Here is a 19,048-nt window from a genome sequence, read left to right as displayed (position 1 = left end):
TCGTGTCATGGTGGTGGTTTAAATTGCATTAAATGCCACCTGATTTTCATGAAAATCCAGATTTCTGGCCTTTCTCAAAAACTCCAAAGGTCAGGCCACACTGGGCCCATATTCGCACATGCCCCTCTGGTGAGACAAGCACCAGTGATCCCCCTCAGGCCTCAGCTGCTCTAAGTCACTCTGATTTCACTTGCCTGGAGTCTGTAATCTTGACTTCTCTAAAGGCTACTACCTAGGAAAGCATTGGGACCTACAGGGAGTACTTCAACCTTGGCACAAACCAACACCTAAAGAGACACTCCCTTCCAGAGCCTCACCTAGGTCATCAAGTCTCCTAGGTAGTTGCTCAGACTGTTGTGTTCCTTGACACTTATACCTCATAAGGCAACATTCCTTGAGTGCCTCACCCTGGTGTACACCTTCCTGCACTCAGGCTAGCCCTCCCCCACAAGAACCACCTGCCTCTGATGGGTTATTTAACTGCACTGGGGATTTTCAAAATATATCTTTCTTTTAACACCAGGACTACAAAAGACACGACGTGATACTTACTATATCCTGACCAGCACTCATTCTGTCCACCTGCTGGTAACAGCACCCAGTGTTCTCTGGAGGGACCAGTACTCCCCCATTGCCATTCCCTGTGGTTTGGGTGGGGCTGACTCCATTCCCATTTCCAGGGCAAGGCATGGGACCCAGCCAGACATCTTCAGAGTCTGTCCTGGGGCTCTAGCCACAGTGAAAAGTAGTCTATGTCCCTCTGGGACTTGAACTGAGGAGGGAGGAAACCTGGGTGGGGCAGGCGTGTCTCCTTGTGGACACAGCCTGTCTAGAGAGTGGAACCCCTGGATCCAGCCCTGGCTGCAGCCATAGTCCTTTTGGACTCTGGGTCACATATGAGCCAGTAAAGTTCCCATCTTGGCTTAGGGCAATTCGAGTTGGGTTCTCTTACAAGGAAAAGAGACCTAATCAATAGGAGAGAACATTGAAAGTCGTGCTTACAGATGGGAGGAAAGGCTCTGCTCCAATTTTCTCCTGGTCTGTTTGTTTGGTTTTGGTACCTCTGTCCATTCACTCAGAGTGGAGTGTTGCTCACTGTATTAGCTGTCCCTCTCTAAACACTTGTCTCATGGTCTATAATTATTTCTTGCTTGTCTGTCTCTTCCACAGATCTATTGAGCCCCTTCGGGGCAGAAACTGGGTTGTGTTCACTTGTGATTCTTTAATACCTTGAACAGTACACAGTGTGGGCTCCATAAGTGCCCTTTGATGAATCAATCATCCTAATTCTCTTCTTTGGGACCCCCCTGTCATGAGACCACCACATAGTCTCATGTCTGTGATACACAAACCATCTTCTGAAACACACTCATCCTCCCATTGGAAACACATCACATCATGAGAAACTCCCTCCTTGCAGCCATTCCTAATTCTCCCCCATGTTCGTCCCATGGAACCTCACTGTGTGGTTGCTGACAAGGTCCTGGTTCTTGGGAAGACAACATGGCCTTCTCTGAATGGATAACACACACGATGGGCATGCCATTCACACACATGACTTCACTCATGGGCGAAGGGGACCTATGCTTTCTAGCCTTCCTCTTGAGTGCAGTGCACCCAGAATCCCACTTCTGATGTCTGCCAGTAACACGATAACACAGAATCACAATTCTAGGCTCTCTCCTGCCTCCGTGTTTTCTCCCTCTGCCTTGACAATGACCGGAGTGGAAGGAATACAGATATATCGAGGAAATCGACAGCAGTGAAGCAAAAGCTTCCCCAGAAAAACAGTTTTGACTTTGGGAGCATAACTGCCACACCCTTCATAGCTCTGTAATAGCCTCGGCTTCCACTGGCATCGAGCAATAAAGATTTTCAAACAGAGTCAAAGGTCAGGGCCAGAATTACAGTCCCAGTATGAATCACCATTGACTCTATCCAGTTTTCATTTTCCCATACTTGGGCTCACACCGCCAGGGCGATCTGGTAGGAACTAGATTTACACCGGATTTGACAGTCTTTGTGGAGTTTCTCCCCTGTGCTAGGCACCACAGCAGACCCTGGGAGATGAAAGAGAAAGACAGCAAGGGCTCTCAAGGCATTTTGTTTACTGGAGAACAATAACAAGTAAAGAGGCCACTGCATCATAGAAAACCAGGTGCTGTGTGGACTTAGGAACGTTCCCTGGGATGGGGCCATCCAGTCTCTGTGGGAGCATCAGGGAAGGCCTTTTAGAGGCAGACACCTTGGCCTGGAGAGCTGAAGAATGAGTAGGAGGCAGCTACAGGGCTGGTGTGGTGAAAGGAACTCCGGAGAATCTCAGGTAGAGGCTAAGAGGTAAGAATGCTCGGCCTGCTCCATAAACTAGAAGTGAGGCACGTATGGCCAGAATCCAGGTGTGAAGAGAGAAGCTGCTACAGAGGAAGCTGGGGCCAAAGAGGGGCCGACTGGCTTGGTAGCTTGAAAAGGCTCAGAACTTTGCACAAAAAGAGCTAACACCCCTTTCCTGATACAGTGTATAAACAGGCCAGAATGACAATGTGACAGATCTGTCTTGACACTCACTGAATATTGATTTTACAAGGCATGTTACTAAGAATGCAAAGGGAGGCGGGGGTAAGAAAGCTCACAAGGAATTATCTTAGGATTCATTTACAGATTCTTGGTTGAAACACTGCCCCCACTACTGCCCTGTCTACCTCCCTCTCAGCATTATTTCTATCATATCCTACAAATGACAGAAAAGCACTAGGCTTTAGGGGACAGGCATGAAATCTGAAAACAGTAAGATAATAGAGTGGGTTAGGAACAAAATTAAACAACACAACTAAGCCACTAAGCAAAAAGTTAGATGGTGGGGTGAGGGGGGGAACCGAAACAGTAAAAAGCAAATTTAGAAAACGGGAGGGGAAGTAAAAGTATTTTGGTGCACACACACAGAAAAAGAACTGTCCCCACGTGCTTTGGCCAAACCAAACTCCTCCTTTGACTCAACTGTTTAAAAAAAAAAGAAGCAAGAGCTGTGGAAGACTCACACTTTCATGTCTCTGCCCAGCAAAAACAGTCACTAAGTCCAGTACAGCTAACTGCCCTAAAAGACCTTGAAAGATCTGCCCCAGATAACTGGGCACATGACAGTCACCTCCAGGAGCTCTCAAAACCACCAGTCGTTCCTGTTCCAACAGCCTGGTGGGCTACAAACTCCGGTCTCTTCTGTCATTTCATAATCGAGAATGTTTCCTGTCAAGCATGAAAGCAGTCCCAAAGAAACCTGGAGAAGGATCTGCTTCCAAATCCAAAGGAAGAAAGGCTTCTTAAAAAGCCATTAAAAAAAAAAAAAAAAAAAAAGTTGGCCCAAGGCGTTTCCACAATTCTTTCCTCCCAATTTCCAATTTCTCAATGTCAAGAACTTGGGCAGTCGGGTCCATAAGGGCCGGGGTTTGGAGACAGCAGCACCTGTACAGCCCCTGCATGGACGCCCGAACTCCCTAGGAGGATCCCATGGGCTCTGATCGCCCCTTCCTTATTTACTGCCATCAGGCACTTGGAGGTGGAGGGTCTGGAGCGGCGGGGCGACCCGGAAAAGTTGAGAACGCCACCCCCAGAGCACAGCGCCCATCCGTCCTCGGGCACACCGGTTACCCGAGTTTTCGCCCAGCGCAAACTCGGGGGAAAGGCAGGGTAAGGCTCCGGTCCAGTCCCCCCAGGGCGATGCAAGGCGGGGCCTGGACAATGGGCGGCGGGAACCCGCGCCGGGGGCTGTCTCAGGAGGCCGACCCACCCCGCTGCTCCCGGGGGCTCGGGCGGCGGCTCCGAGCTGGGTTGCAGGCCGCGGCGTGGCGCAGCCCCGGGCCCGGAACCCCGTGCCTTGTGCGGGGCGGCAGCAGGGGACCGGAGCGCGGGCCCAGAGAGCAGCCGGCCCTGCCGCGCCCCCGCCCGGCCCCTTCGCCTGCTCCGGCCTCCGGCAAGGTACGCCGGTTCCCACCCGGCGCGCCCCCGGTCCCCACCCTACTCGCCCCCTGAGGACCCGGATCTGCGCACTCGCCTGCCCACGGTCTGGTTGGCCAGCTGCTTCATGCGGTTGAATTGCTTCTTCATGGTGGCGGTGGCGGCCCGCGGGGCTAGGGCCGGGCAGCTCGGGGGACGGCCTGGCGCGGCTACATCGCTTCCCGGCCCAGGCGGCGGCGGCGGTGGCTCTCAGGCCGGCGCCCCGCCCTCGCCGCGTCACTTCCAGCGGCGCCGCCCGCCAGGACAGTGCAGGGCCCGGGCAGTCCCCTAGCGCCAGGCCAGGGACGCGGTGCGCACTAGGGCCTCCGCCGCCTGAGACCCAGGCCGCCTTGTGCAGAGGAGGGGACCCGCAAACCGGGCACCGCCGCTGCCTTGGCAACCCCCTCCCCGGTCTAGGCCTCACACCGGTGGGAGGCAGTTGATGGGTCACACCGCTCAGGGCAACCGGTGAACCAGCAAACCCAGGAGTGGGACTCACTGTCCCCGCAGGCTAACGAGGCAGGGAGGGACAGGTCACTCTGGAGCCTCTGGAGGCTGGAAATGCCCAAAGTCTCTTGAGGGCCATGCCTTACACGTGTGTAGACATTTGTCAAATGCTCCTAGGACCTTCACTCCTAGGTGGATGGGTGCGTGGGACTGTGTACCTTTCACCTCCATTAAAAAGATTCGGTTGCATGGAAAGCACATGCCAAAGGAGTTTGTGTACTGTGATACCACTTAGGGGGAAAGTCGAAGGCCAAGTGCATTTTGTGTGGGCAGGCACCTGGGGGCAGTCAGGCAGGAGCATGCACTCGGGGCCCGCCCAGGACCGCCATGAAAGCGGGGGAAGAAGCGGATGGGGCCCAACCCTGGCGAGAGAAGTCGTGGGGATGAGCGGCTGGGACCGGGACCAGTGGCCAAAGACGGCCTTGGGAAGGCCCAAGGCCTTAGCCTTTCCTAAGGACCTGGCCTGCAGAGGGGAGGGGGGCCGGGCCCACGCAAGCGTTGCCTAGAAACGCTTATTGTCTTGGGATTCTTAGGCTCGCGCAGGCAGGGGTTCTGGGACACTTGGCGGGGTAGTCCGACTGCACTGGACGCTTTTCCACAGCGGACCAGGACAGTTTTATGACCCGCAGAGATGTTGCCTTGGGTTGGTGGCCTGGGCTCTGGCCTAGGCCATTCCCCAGGGGAAGTGGATGGCAGAGAGCCTTGCTTCACCAGCCACATTGATTTCACCGGGCACGTGACAAAGGGAACTTCCACTGGCGAGGAGATGGACTTCGCCAACCTCATCACATCACAGGCACAAATCAACAGACTCCTGAAGGACATCGAAACACTGGAGGCTGAGGTTAGTCACTGGAGGCGTTTGTCCCAGTCGTCATCAAAGATAGTAGACTCCAGTGAAATTTGGAAACTGAAGACCACCATCAGGGACCTAGAACAACAACGGATGAAGAAGCTAGACGAACACCAAATTGAAGTATCGGTACTACAGAGTCTCCACAAGAAGCAACTGGCAGACGTCATTGAGAGGCACCGCCAACAACTACGTGAGTATGAGCAAAGGGAAAGTGAGCTTGGACGGGTGGAGCAACAACTTGCAGAGATGGAGCGGCTGAACGACAATCTGAACAACGTTGCTTCTGATCTCAGAGCAGAAAACCAGAAGTTGGTCTTGGCACTCCAGGATGTAAGACACCAGCTGGAAGAATCGATTCTCCGTAACAACGAGGAGTGTCTGGAAAACAACATTGCTGTGAGGGCTTTAAAGATCGAAAAAGGGCAGTTAGTAGCGAAATTGTGTCGGGCTGAGAAGAAGGCGTTGGAAGAGAAGAGGAAGTACAAGCAAACCATCAAGAAATTGTTACCTTTAGAGCATGCACGTTTGATCCAACTCATGCAAGAGAAAGACCTGGAACTATTCCACCTCCAAAAGAAGATCGAGCAGATGGACGCCGACCACAGAGAAACCAAGGACATGCTGTCCTCTGCTTTGGAGGAGCAGAAGCAATTGACACAGGTCATTAAAGAAAAAGCCTCAAGAAGCAATGACCTTTTAGAGCAAACCGTGGAGGACAAAGACATGCGTCTCACCTCCGTGACCGCCGAAAATCATCATCTGAAAGAAGAACTGGAGCGCCTGAGACAACAGAGTCGCCCTGTACCTGTGGTTGACCCTAAAATCCTCGAACTGGAGTGTGAAGTCTTCCAACTGAACGAGTTAAAAGATGACCTCGAGGAGGAAGTAAAGGAACAACAGAAGATCATTCACAACCAGCAGCAGGGGAAGATAAGACTGCTTCAGTCTCTACAGGAGCAGAAGCAGAAAGTGGACCATCTTCAATCCCAGCAGGAGCAGCTGCATATTGAACGCGCTCAGCTCCTTGCAGCGAAAGACCAGGAGATTCAGAATTTGCAAGACACATTAGACCAAATGAAAGCCCAGCTGCCTGACAAAAGCCAGCACATTGCAGCAGAGCACTGTGACGACGTTCAAGTCACAAGCAGTCAGCCTCTTCCTAGAGAGAACGGAAGTGAGAAGCTTGATCCATCTAAAGGTGAACCTCAAGGATCAGTCCAAGGAATAAAAGAGCAAGAACTGGAGATGAAGCTTCTAACTGAACAGAACATCCGATTGACCGAACACATCGATCGGCTGTCCAAAGAGGAGATTGGTAAACTAACTCAGATTATCCAGCAGAAGGATTTGGAGATCGAGGGTCTTTCCAGCAGAATCTCTGCAGCTTCTCAGCGCCAGCACGTGGACGAGCAGCGACTTCAGCAGCAATTGCAAGAGTGTGCTTCGAAAAGCGACCAAGTGTTGGCTGTCTTAAATGAGAAAACGAGGGAGAATAGCCATCTGACAAGGGAGTATCAGAAAATGACAGAGAGACTTGCTGCCAAAGAAGCAGAGCTCCAGAGGATGCAAGAGGAAAATCGGAAACTGTCCCCGAGAATTGAATGTAGTGGTCAGGAGATGTTTAGAGAAACGATTCAGAATTTATCACACATTATTCGAGAAAAAGACCTCGAAGTGGATGCCTTAAGTCAGAAATGTCAGACTTTATTGACCATCCTGCAGACCTCCAGCACTGGTGATGAGGTTCGCGGCGTTCACATCGAACAGTTCAAGGAGCTTCTGCGGGAACGGGACACGTTCAAGCAGCGAGTGAAGATCATGGAAGAGTGGAAAGAGCAGGTGATGACCACGGTCGAAAACATGAAGCGGGAGGCATCCCAGCTTCAGAGCGATCTTCGCCAGCTCCAGGCGCGGGCTTGCCCTGGCAGCGAGGAGGATTCCAAACTGCAGGCGACCTCTATGGACCTGATCCAGACTTACAGAGGCAAGGAAATAACCTTAGAACACTTAGAGAAGGACCTGGCACGAATTCAGCTCAGCATCGGGGAGAATTGCCACGCCAAGGATCTCCTCTTAGGGAAACTGGACGCGATTTTCCTGCAGCCCTCCCCTGACTCCTCAGAGCCAGCGGACTCTCTGAAGGCCGTGACATCTGACGTAGTGAGCCAGTCTTCTCAGTTGCGCCAAGAGGAGGTAGAAGAGCTAAAAAAATCAATGCAAGAAAAAGATACAATGATTCGAACCCTCCAGGAAGAGAAGCAGAGATGGATGGATTCCGTGTCGGCCGCGTCCCCAGGAGAAGGCAAACAACAGGAACACGGGGATTCCGACATGGAGCCGCTGAAGGAGAAACAGGCCGTTCTGCAAAATTTCATTCCGGATCAAGAGCTCCGACTGCAAGCGAAAAGTGAGGGATTGCTTTCTTTGCAGGAGAAGTTCAGTAGCCAAGTGAGTGAAAATGACCTTTTGAGGCAGGCAGTCACCGATTTGAAGGAGAGACTAGCAGATTTTGAAACGGATGTGTGTCAACTGAAAGAGGAAAATGCAAAGCTCGTGGAAACGTGTAGAGAAAAGGAAATGGAAAATCAGGCCTTGCAAGAGACCAACAGGCGGCTTTCCATGCTGCGGAGAGAGGAGGAATCCCAGTCCGCTGCGGTGGAAGCGAAGGCACTTGCTTTGGAGCAAGTATTGCGAGGGAAAGAAGAGGGCGAGACCGGGGAAGCGAAGTGGCTCGTCGATGCAGTTGCATCCGTGCAGGACCAGACAGTTGTGTGTCCACAGGAGAGAGAGGAAGTCCTGCTGACACTGACACAGAAACAAATGGAAACCTGTGCCCTCCAGAAGGAGGTGCACCATTTACGGGAGAGAGAATCACGCCTCACCCAGGAGCTGGAGAGACGGCGTCACGTCGCTTCAGAAGCCGAAGATTCTCGTCGCCGCGAAGCTTTGGTCTCAGAAGGCAAAGTGGCTCAGCTCAGAGAGGAAGTGACGGTCTTGCAGGGAAAGCTCGTTTTGTCTTCCACGGCCTTGGAAAACGCGAGCCATCGAGCCAGTGTGCAGGTGCAGTCGCTGCGGGAGCAATTGCACGTGGTCACCCAGCAGAAAGAGGAAGCCACCTTCTAGCTTGCAGCCTCCCAGGAGGAAGGGAGGCAGTATGGTCACGTTCTAGCCGCCCTCAAGCTGGAAGTCGCCGAGTGGATGGAAAAGGCAGACAGCCTAGAAGGGAAACTGAAGTCATTGCAGGGACGCTTCCAGAAAGCAAAGGCTGACTTGGGTCTGAAGGAAGACCAGCTCCAAGAAGTCAAGAAACAGAACGAGGTCCAGCAGGAAGTCCTGGAGGACACCCAGAAGAAACTGATGGACTTAGTAAGTAAGTCCGAAGGCATGCTGGACAAAACCCTCCTGAGGAGACTCTTCGTGGGGTCTTTGCAAGCACCTGATGCCGACCGGCAGGAAGCCTTAAGGTTGATGGCAGGCACGCTGGGGATCCGAGAAGACCAGATGCGCCAGCTGTTCAGTGAAAGGCCAGGTGGGGTTACCAGCTGGGTGACTGGGGGGCCTGGATCCAGAAGCGCCCCCAACACACCTGGGAAACCAAGTCACCGAGCTATGGCCAACAATTCTTTTTCAGGACTTTTCGTCCAGTTTCTAGAAGTGGAATCACATTCAGCTTCTCCACCACCTAAACCCTCTGCTCATGACGTGAAGCCCCCAGATTCAGGAGGAAGGGGAAAAGTGGCTAAGAAACAAGGCCCACAACATCTGAACACTGCCCTAGGATCCACACCCCGAAAAAAAGATGTGAAGCCCCGCACCACAGCTGTGTCTCTCATTACCCCCCCCAGGACCAGAAACGGATGGATCGGAGCACCTTCTTCTAAATGCTGTCACTGATGCTTTCCCCACATACACGCCCCAAATACTGTCACCTGCCACGAAGGTTGGAATGGCGGCCACAGGCCCCTCAAAGAAATAGACGATTCTCAAGCCGGAGAGGAGACGGCTCTTTGAAGAACGCAAGTCACTCTGTGTGCCTACCTTAGCCCAAAATGGCCTTTTGCAAAACGTAATATATTTGCAGTTTTGCTTTCAGCTTAATAAAATATTCTTTTATGACTTAACAAAAAAGGGGTCTTTTAATGACTGCATAGGTATTCCCCAAACTGAAAACAGTGGTGACTCCTTTTATTTTTTTAAAGATTTTATTTATGTATTTGGCAGAAAGAGAGAGCACACAAGCAGGGAGAGCAGCAGAGGGAGAGAGAGAAGCAGGCTCCCCACTGAGCAGGGAGTCTGACATGGGGCCTGATCCCAGGATCCCAGGATCAAAACCTCAGGGAAAGGCGAATGTTTAACTGACTGAGCCACCCAGGTGCCCCAATGTGGTGCCTTCTTATGAGAGTAGACATTGGTGGAGTTGGAGGTTGTGGTCAAAGGATACTTCCAGTAATGTTTCTAATGCTTTAATATTTTTACAAGGAGTAGGTATCTATGTGTACTTTGGGTAAGGAACACATCAACTTGTTTTAATGTTCCAAACTTATCAAATACTCGAGCATACACTCCTTGTATGGGAAACAAGGTGAATAGCATGAAAGACAAGATGAATATAATTTTTAAAAAATGCAAGTTTGCTTTTCCCAGCTAAGTACCATTTCTCTTTCTTTTTTATTATTATTATTTTTTTTATCATTTCCTTTTCTGCTCTCTGGGAAACCACTCTAGGGGTAACCCTATTTCTCTCTGGCCTTTTAGAAATACATGTGTATTTGTCTATTTGGGAGTGTATTATCCTCTGACTTGCTTTTTTTTTTTTTTTTAGTCACTCTGCCTTAGAGATCTTTTGAAATGTGAATGAATTCCATCTTATTCTTTAAATGAAAACCCAGTAGTTTATGGTTCTACCCTAAAGTATTTAACTAGCTCCTATTAATTAGCATTATGTAGTTTTTACCCCAAATGTCCACGGTCAACTCCCTTGTTCATTTCCTCAAAAGCCACTCCAAATCTTCATTTGCTGTTCAAGGCTAATTGCTCCATTGTACCCTGGACACAATCAATTCAAATTTCTTTAAAAACCTCATTCCATTAATTTTCCTGTTTCTTCAGCCTGCCCAATATCTTAATTCCTTCCCTCCCTTTCTGTTCCCAGTGCTGTGGTTCACCCACTCCTATCCCGCGCTGACTAGTGCAGTAGACTCCCTACCAGTCTTGCTGGTTCCGCTCTTGGCCTCCTTTGAATCCATTCTCCACACTGCTGTCAGGGAGAACTGAGATGAAAATGTGATGTTACTTCCCTGCTGTGATTATTTGAGGGTTCCCCCATTGCCTGGAGTTTGACCTTGAAGAGACCATCCAAGCCCTTGCCTTTGGGGCCTTCCCTCCCGCTCACCATTCACATAGAGGCTGCCCTTTAGCCCCAGGTGAATTCTTACAAGCCCCAAATAGATTATTACCCAAATGACTTCAAGACCATGAGCCTCATCATTGCGCCTTGACAAAGGTATAGACCAGAAGGATTTCATTTTCCTCTTCACCCGTTGGTGAAGGGAGTGATTCCCATCCTAAAGATACTGGATGCCGGGCTGCTGAACAGAGGAGCTGGACAGTAATTTATTACCCATGTTTGCTCAGGGCCCACACTGTGCATGGCCACAGAGGTGTCACACGTGGGAACAGAACAAACAAGGGCTGTGGGGGGGGCAGGCCTCGTAGTAACAAGAGAGTGAAGGTGAGCCTACCTTCTGCAGGAAGGAATGATTGGCTTGCCAAATAATTCCACAGGGTGTCAGGGAGTTGGAGCTTAGTACTTGGGGAGAAGCTGTGCCTGGTCCCTGTGATAAGGAGGGCTGTTTGGCCAGGGGACCTGATCTGTGGGGGCACATGGGGAAGGGAACTTGGAGTGAGGCCATTTGAGGGCCTCTGATGTTATCCAGTGCTAAGGCAACACTTCCTACTGAAACTTAATCTCAGGCTCTCCATCAGAATGGACTCTGATGTCTCCATATCAATTTCAACCTGGGACTAAGGTGTAGGACAGGTGCTTCTCTATGAAGTGAAGTTGGCACCTGAGCAAGAGGGAGAGGTGGTCATCAAAACCAAATGTATCAACTCCCACTGATGTTCACTCAGTTGATCCCATGGGAATCTCTAGGTGGCCAAGGGTAGAAGGAAGGGCTGATGTCCTCCAGCACCATGGAGTCTGGCAATGGACTGTGGACAGAAGCAGCCACCCCCAACCTCAGGTAGGATAAGCAGACTTTGTCTTCAGCCTGTAGCAAGAAGGCCTTGCTAACTATATTGAGCTGGTGGGGGGTACCATGACCCACGGAATAACAGACAGCTGGATATGAAGGCTCAGAATCCGTGAGAGTCCAGGAGAGCCCAGTGCATGGCCAGCAATTGTTGCTTTCATGGTCTATAACCCAGGGCCGAGGAGGGCTGTTTCTTGCATTGGGAGCCCATGGACAATTTACAGATACCATGGGTGTACAGATTCCAGGGACTCCAGGAAGTGGGAGAGGAGGTTGCTAAAGCCTTTTCACTAGGGCACTAACAGGGGATTTTAACTTGGACCCACCCTAGAGCCTTTTGTTGAGGGGAGCCCCTCATAATGTAGGCTCATTGACAAGTTACAGCATAAATGGACTTCAGTAAAAATTATAAACATGGAATATGTCACCTCCAGAACCCAAAAAGTACTGAAAGATTTTGGATTTGCATGTTCCTTTTTGTTTTAAAAAATTTTATTTGGTTAATTGAGAGAGAGAGAACATGAGAGTGAGAGCACAAGGGGCGGGTAGGGGCAAAGGGAGAGGGAGAAGCAAGCTTCCCACTGAGCAGGGAGCCCGAGATAGGGCTGGATCTCAGGACCCTGAGATCATGGCCTGAGCCAAGGCAGGCACGTAACCCACAGAGCCACCCCAGCGCCCCTGCACTTGTACGTCCTTAACAAGTGTGTCAAACAAATGCCCTCACAGTAGGATGTCAAAAAGTGATGTCATACCTATGTTCCTGGAGAAAGATGGGTGCAGTAAGTTCCTGCCCACAAAGATTGCATGTGGTAGCAGTGTGGTTTGGGTGCCCTGTGCGTAAGAAGGTAAAACGTGTCCCCTTCAAGGTCAAGGCACATGTGACTGAGAGTATGTTGAAATAGGCACTGAACAGAATATATTGGCCAAATCTATAATAGCAAAATATTCACCATCTCTAAATTTGTTGGTATTCCAGGTGGTTTTTTTTTTTTTAAGTTTTTATTTCTTTATTTTAAAGAGAGAGAGAATGTGTGTGCATGGGCACAAGTGGGGGCAGGGGGCGAGAAGAGGCAGAGGGAGAGAGAATCCCAGGGGGACTCCACCCTGAGCACAAGCCCAACAGGATGCTCAACCTTATGACCCTGAGATCATGACCTGGGCCCGAAGCTTAACCTACTGAGCCACCCAGGCGCCCGTCGGGGTCGCAGATGTTTTAAAGGGACCAGGACGATATAGAAATAACTGTCACAAAAGAAGGAGCTTTTTAGACTCACAGATCCCAAGAAAGGAGGTCCTGAGAGCCATGGTGGGCCGCCAAGGGAAGTGGGAGAAAGAGGGAGTGAAGGGAAAATGCGGGCAAGACCCTTCACTGTGGTTTCCACGGGAAGGGACAGGTGAGGCAGGGTGAGCAGGTTTAAGACTGGTTAATTGGAATAATTTCAGTGGGCCTGGGCCATAGTGGTGTCTGGAGTAGTCTGTCCCTGCCCTGGGGTGATCAGGGCAGGGGATGGGGGCCCAGAGTGTAAGAGCTTCTTAGAGGGAGTGGTTGGGGGCAAAGGCCCTGAATTGGTTGGTTTACATGTGAAAGGTGTGCTCAGAGGCAAGCTGTGGACCATCTCCAAAAATTAACTTTGCCTGTCAGGGACAGTCCCTCCAAAGTCACCAAGGCCTGAGATATCAAAGCATTAAATATAGAAGCATTACATATAGAAGGAAATATGATTATTTTATTAGCATAACCATAGTTTGAACCCTCGTTTTAAGTCCATGAAGGTTCGCTTACCCGTGCATCTTAGCAGACATTAAAGTTAATTCAGGAACTATGTTGTAAAGTCATGAAAGCCAATCGGCCTTCTTTTATCTTTCGCCATATAAATTATTTCAGTAAAGTTTGGATTTTCTATTGAGTCAAATTGTGAACCTATGTTGAATTAATTCGGGGATGGGGGAGGGTTCCTCCTCCTGTATCCAGTTTTCTTTCTTCCATGCCTCCTTTTTTTTCCAATTTATTTGTTCCTGGATATAATTGTGGGGTGCGGAGTGTCTTTTTACCCTGCTCGTCTTTCTCTGTTTTTTTTCTGACAGGCAAATCATTTTGTCTATGGCCGGGGTGGGCGTCTCAAGCCCCTCCATCATGAGATGAATCCTTCAGCGTGCTGGGAAGCAACAACACTAAGAGAAATGCAAGTGTGTGGCTGAGAGGTTTTCACTGGGAGAGAAGTGGAACACCAAACACCCCTTCCCCCTCGACTTCTGTGTTTCTCATCAGCTCCTGGGCCCTGGGCTGCCATGGATGTGGACCTCCAAACCCTGAGGGCTCAGGAGGACACATAGTAACAGGGAAGGCAGCAGCAGCTCCGGATACAGGCAAGGCCACTCCCTTTGCCTGAACCACAGTGCTCAGGAGGCATCCACGGAGCCATTCTTACGTCTCCCTGGGGTCGTGGCCTCCTTCCTTTCCACCGACAACACAGAGGGTCATCCCCAGGACTGTGCTTGGGGTGCGCTTTCCCCAACGGGATCTGCATGTCTGCCCCAGCACTGGCCCAACTCCCAGTCAGTGGAACTCAAGCACACCAGTCAGCATGTGTGTTGCGGACCTCAGCAGGGAATCTTGGAGACCCATACAGGCCAGATGCAGGTCACATTCAGGGCACCTCACGCCTAGATACAGTCAGTTCACATTGGTTCTCACCTTGTTGACAAAGATGGGACATTAGTTTGGAAATGGATGGCGACCTCCATTTGAGAAAACAGAACAGGAGCTAACACACAAGCTGGCCAGCGATGGCCAGTTCCCTCCCAGATAGTGCTTGTCACCTCTGAGGCCAGTTAGCTAACAAAGGAACAGTTCAAGCTGACCCATGTCCTCAGTTAAGGTGGGCCACCCTGTTTGTGATGCCACTTGTTTTATTCACCTTGTCCTCAGTTCCCTGGTGAGAGGGAGATTCCTGCTGCAGACCTGTGGGGATCACCTGACACCCGACAGATGTGTTTGACAGCAGTTCACTAGTCACATATGCTCACAGTTCAGGGGTAGGATCCCCCACACTGTGCAGGGCTGCACAGGGGTTGCTCTTGGGAACACAGGGAATAAGCAGAGGCTTGGAAGGCAAGACTGTGTCCTAAAGGTGGAGGGGGGCTGCAAGTCCTGGTTCCGATAGGAGGCTATGAGTGGCTTGCTTGAAGAATTTAGTGGGCTTCTAGGGAACTGAATGCTGCTCCTCAAAAATCAACAGGCACCATGTCTGGTCCCTGTGGTGAGAAGGGTTTTTGGTTAGGAGACCTTACCTGTGAGGGAGGACAAGGAGGAGAACGTGCATTAGGCCATTTGAGCCCCTCCTTGATTTTCCCAGGCATCAGAACAGTTCTTAATATGGAATCTTAATTTCAGGCTTATGCCACAAGAAGGTATGAAAAGGTAATTCTTCTTAGAACTAATAATGGAATTTCACAGTGAAACAGTATACAGAATAAACATGTAAAAGTAAGTTGTATTGCTATATGCTAGTAATGTACATGTGGGCACCACAATCAAACATACACTCATAATTACTAGTAAAACTATACTTGGGGATAAATCTAACAAAGCATGTCCAGGAGTCACATGTTGAAAGCTATTAAGCACTGATAAAGGAAATCAAAGATATAAATAAATGGAGAGATATACCATGTTCATGAATTGGAAGACTAAGCATAGTAAAGATGCTAATTCTGCCCAGATCGGTAGAGAGATTTGATGCAATTCCTGTCAAAATCCAGTGAGGTTTTTTTTTTTTTTTTTGGTAGTGATAGATAAGATTATTCTAAAATGTATGTGGAAAGACAAAGGAATTTGTGTAACTTCAAAAACAGTTTTGAGAAAGAATAATGAAGTGGGAACATTCATTCTACTCAGTTTCCAAAGTTATTAGATAGTTATAATAAGGAAGACAGTGTGTCATCTGCAGGGCACACACATAGATCAATAGAACAGAACAAAGAGCCCAGAAATCGTCCCCACAAATACATCCAACTGATTTTGAAAAAGGTGCTAAAGCAATTCAACTGAGGAAAGATAGCCTTTCAATGGACTGTAGGCATTTAAAGCTGTGATGAGCTCACAGGCCCCAGACTCAGAAAACAGCACCAGCAGGGAAGGAAGATGCTGGTTTGTCTGAGGTGCTACGAGGTGCTGATGGGAAAGGAGGAATCGTTTGTGCCCAGCTCAGGATGCAAGCTCCAAGCGCTGGGTGTCAGTTTCTTTCATCATTCTGAGCCGAGATCCTCCTGATCCATCAATTCCACAGGCTCTGGGGATTGTCCCGTCAGCTCCCACACTGCAAACCGGGGTCACCCCTAACTGAGCACCCAGTGCTCCAGACTCCATTAGCCTTCCCATTAGCATCATTGTCAGCCTATATGAGGTGGCAAGATGGTTCTCAGTAACTCTGTAAGTACATCCTTCCAGTTCGGCAAAAAAGAGAGCTCTTCTAGCCTAGCCACTCCCTCCCGTTCGACCCTGCATTCATTCTGATTGGACAAACCCACCACCACCCTCCCCAGCTCTGAAGTATGGTGAGGGTGTTTGTGCGTGTGACTGCCAGGCCTTGGTAAGTTTCACCGTGTTTCAGGCAAGGAGCCTCATCTGATCCACAGGGATTGAAAGGAGGGTTTAGTTCTTCATCATTAACTCAGGCTGTTGTAGAAGAAAGAATGCTGGATAGACAGAACACCAAATGCCTACTTTAGCCTTCTGGGGAGAAGTTTCATGGTTAATGCCTACTTTTTGCTCCAATATGAATGTCCACAGGAGTATTACATTTCAGATTCTCTTTTCTTGACTTTGTCAGAGGATGCAGATGAGCTGGCAGTGAACGTTCTCTGACATTGTCTCATGACGTAGTTGAGGACTACCCCAGTATAGTCTCCTCTTTGGAGGCATCGCACAGCCTGAGTGAGACGCCTGAACTAGCCAGTAACAAACTCCACTCCCGTGTCATAGAGGTCTAGCTCCTTCATCAGCAACTTCTAAAGGAGTTGGGCCTGCCTGCAGGAAGCCTTTGGCGTGGCCCTCAGTGAAAAATGGACCAGTGTCCTCTGAATCAGGAGCTTTTTCTGAATCCAAGGCGCAGCAAAGAACAGAGGTGTCCTTTGCTTAGAAAACGACAAGAGGCACATCAATATATCTGCCTCCACCTTCTTCCAATTACTCTCAGCCTCACCATCCACACCTATGGGATTGACACTTTATACTACTTGCCCTTCACACTTACTACTTACTCACACCCATGGAATGTGTCCACTGCCAAGGTAGGAGACTGTGCTCATTCAGTGGTTTGCATTACCCTCTTGGCAGAGGACCACTTAAAGAAAGTGGTGTATTTGATCTCACCACTCCCCCTGGCAAGCCTCCCTAAGCTCAACCTTCTCCACTGTCATTTCTACTTTGGGTATCAATGAGCTCTTGTCCCTCCATTAAATACTAAGTAAGCTTTTGATATCTGATCTTGCCCTAAGATATGTACCCTGACTTTTTATTGTTAGTGTGTGTGTGTGTGTGTGTGCGTGTGCGTGTGAGTGATCCAAGGTTCTTAAAGTTTAAGTAGCTCCATTCAGTGCTCCTGACAGAGAAATGGAACATACAAACGCACTTCTGTATTTTTCTTGGAAATGTTTTCTAAGAAGTCCAGTTATATATATATATATATATATATATATATATATATATATATATATATATATATATATATATATATATATGGAATGTCTTAAACATGCATGAAACACATGTGAACCACCCGAACGTGAGAAATGATTGAAATGCCTATATAATCCTTCTCCTCCAGTGTTCTACCCTCCCCATTCCCTAAATGTCACAGATGTGGTGATTGTTTCCCCTCCCCTCATTCCTTTCTTCTTCTGTATAGTATTTTATCATTTATGTGCATTTACTCTAAACATTCGTTTTGCTTGGTTTGAACTTTTAAAAAATGTTCTATTCCCTTCTTTCACTGAATATTATGTTTCTTAACTTCAGCCATTGATGCTTGTAACTGGCAGCTCTAGTTCGCTTTCACTACTACATAGTTTCCTATTGGAGCAGTTTTCCGCACATTCCTTCCTCCACATTTGAAAGGCGATTATGTGCGCAAAGCCCTTACTTAGCACAACTCTTGGCGCAGAGTCAGCTCTCCATGAACATTTGTTCAGTGGTTGAGACTGAGCCCCGACTCACTGTAACACTAACACTTGTTTCCTCCGGCTGGATTCTCTGCGCCTCGCCCCAATGCTGAGGATCTTGTAGCTCTTCCCCCTCCTGTGAATGACAGAAAATGTTCTGACCAGCCAGAAGAAACCTGGTGCTCTCCCCGCGCATCCATGACTACAATTCCCAGAATGCATTGCGGTGCCTCCTTGCGTCCGTTTCACTTTACGTCCCGCCCCCAGAGAGATTCTGCATTTAGTGGGCGGGGCTATATTTTTTTAATCCAATGAACCCTTCCTGAGGGGGCGGAGAAATTGTCCGATCAGCGTCTGGGCAGAGTCGCCAATGAGCGGGAAGGTTGTTAGGGCAGCCGACGTCTGAGGCGTCCCTAAGCCGCCTCAGCTGAGCGCGGTGGAACCAACCCCTCCTACCTTCTCCGAGGCTGGCTGGTTCCCCTGGCGCCTGCGGAACGCTCTTCCGTGTTCCCGGTGGGCGCAGCATCCCGGAACCTCCACGGACATGGCCAGTAGCCTGAGGACGCCCTCTTTCACCTCCTGTTCTTCCTCCTCGACAGACACAGACGACGACGACGGTGTGCGCGGCACTTGCAAAGATGCTTCTATGTGCAGAGGTGCCTGCGGGGTGCGGGGTCACCGGGGGCGTCCCCGGGGGACTGGGGTTTGTGTGGGGGGAGGCGGGCCTGTGTCTCAGGAACTCGCTTGTGCACTGGAAGGTGGCCGTCAAGTCGTGCGCCCCGAGTTTCACACGTGTGAAGTGCCCAGAGCGGGGCTTCATTCGTGGAGGTGATAATGACCTCACCTGTGCTGTGCGCCGGGCCTGGGGATGGCGTGAGTGGGACTCCGGCGCTGAACCAGGTAGACGGGGGCTTGGCCTTCTTGGGGTTAAAGTCTGTCTGCAAGACCGAGGAGAAGCAAATAAGTGTGGTGTTGATGGGGGAGGAGGAGTTCAGGTTCTCCCTCTTGAATAGGTTACTTTCCCTTGGGGGTTGTCAGGATCCCCACTGTGCACCTGAGGTCGGGCCAGTCAGGGGGTGTGTGTGTGTAGGGGGGCATGGTCTGCCTAGGAGCACGTAATATTGGTGTGCAGAGCCAGTACTTTTCAGAGCTCTTGCGTGTTTGCCGCAGGAGTCCACATTCTTAGGGGTCTAGTGGGGCAGCGTTGTGAGCACAGGTGGTGTCACATATGGGAAAACGTGAGGCTGGAGTGTACTTCATTCATTGGTTCACTCAACAGAAA

At 49.9% G+C, this 19,048-nt stretch overlaps 1 protein-coding gene and 2 pseudogenes across 16 annotated transcripts in view; 2 read left to right on the top strand and 1 right to left on the bottom strand.

The window, feature by feature from the left end:
- Positions 1-4,211, bottom strand: part of ARHGAP17 (Rho GTPase activating protein 17) — a 91,566-nt gene extending 87,355 nt beyond the window's left edge. For all 5 annotated transcript variants that reach the window (XR_006776016.2, XM_045776460.2, XM_045776465.2 and 2 more), the window contains exon 1: positions 4,046-4,211. Coding sequence is in view for 4 of the 5 variants with exons in the window: in XM_045776460.2 (XP_045632416.2) it covers positions 4,046-4,098 (53 nt within the window). In the remaining variant the exon portion in view is untranslated. The remainder of the gene's footprint in view (positions 1-4,045) is intronic.
- Positions 4,212-4,948: 737 nt separating this feature from the next.
- LOC148110506 (thyroid receptor-interacting protein 11 pseudogene) lies at positions 4,949-9,410 on the top strand (annotated as a pseudogene).
- Positions 9,411-18,123: 8,713 nt separating this feature from the next.
- The window catches only part of LOC148110505 (thyroid receptor-interacting protein 11 pseudogene), a 47,060-nt pseudogene continuing 46,135 nt past the window's right edge, over positions 18,124-19,048 (top strand). For all 11 annotated transcript variants that reach the window (XR_015727530.1, XR_015727529.1, XR_015727528.1 and 8 more), the window contains exon 1: positions 18,124-18,422. The product of XR_015727530.1 is annotated as a thyroid receptor-interacting protein 11 pseudogene, transcript variant X12 (transcript). The remainder of the gene's footprint in view (positions 18,423-19,048) is intronic.

This window comes from Ursus americanus, chromosome 2 (assembly GCF_024610735.1).
Source record: "Ursus americanus isolate L20-20 chromosome 2, mUrsAme1.1.p, whole genome shotgun sequence".
Lineage (NCBI taxonomy): Eukaryota > Metazoa > Chordata > Mammalia > Carnivora > Ursidae > Ursus > Ursus americanus.
Note: the sequence above shows the minus strand (reverse complement) of the source record. Positions and strands in the feature narration are given on the sequence as shown.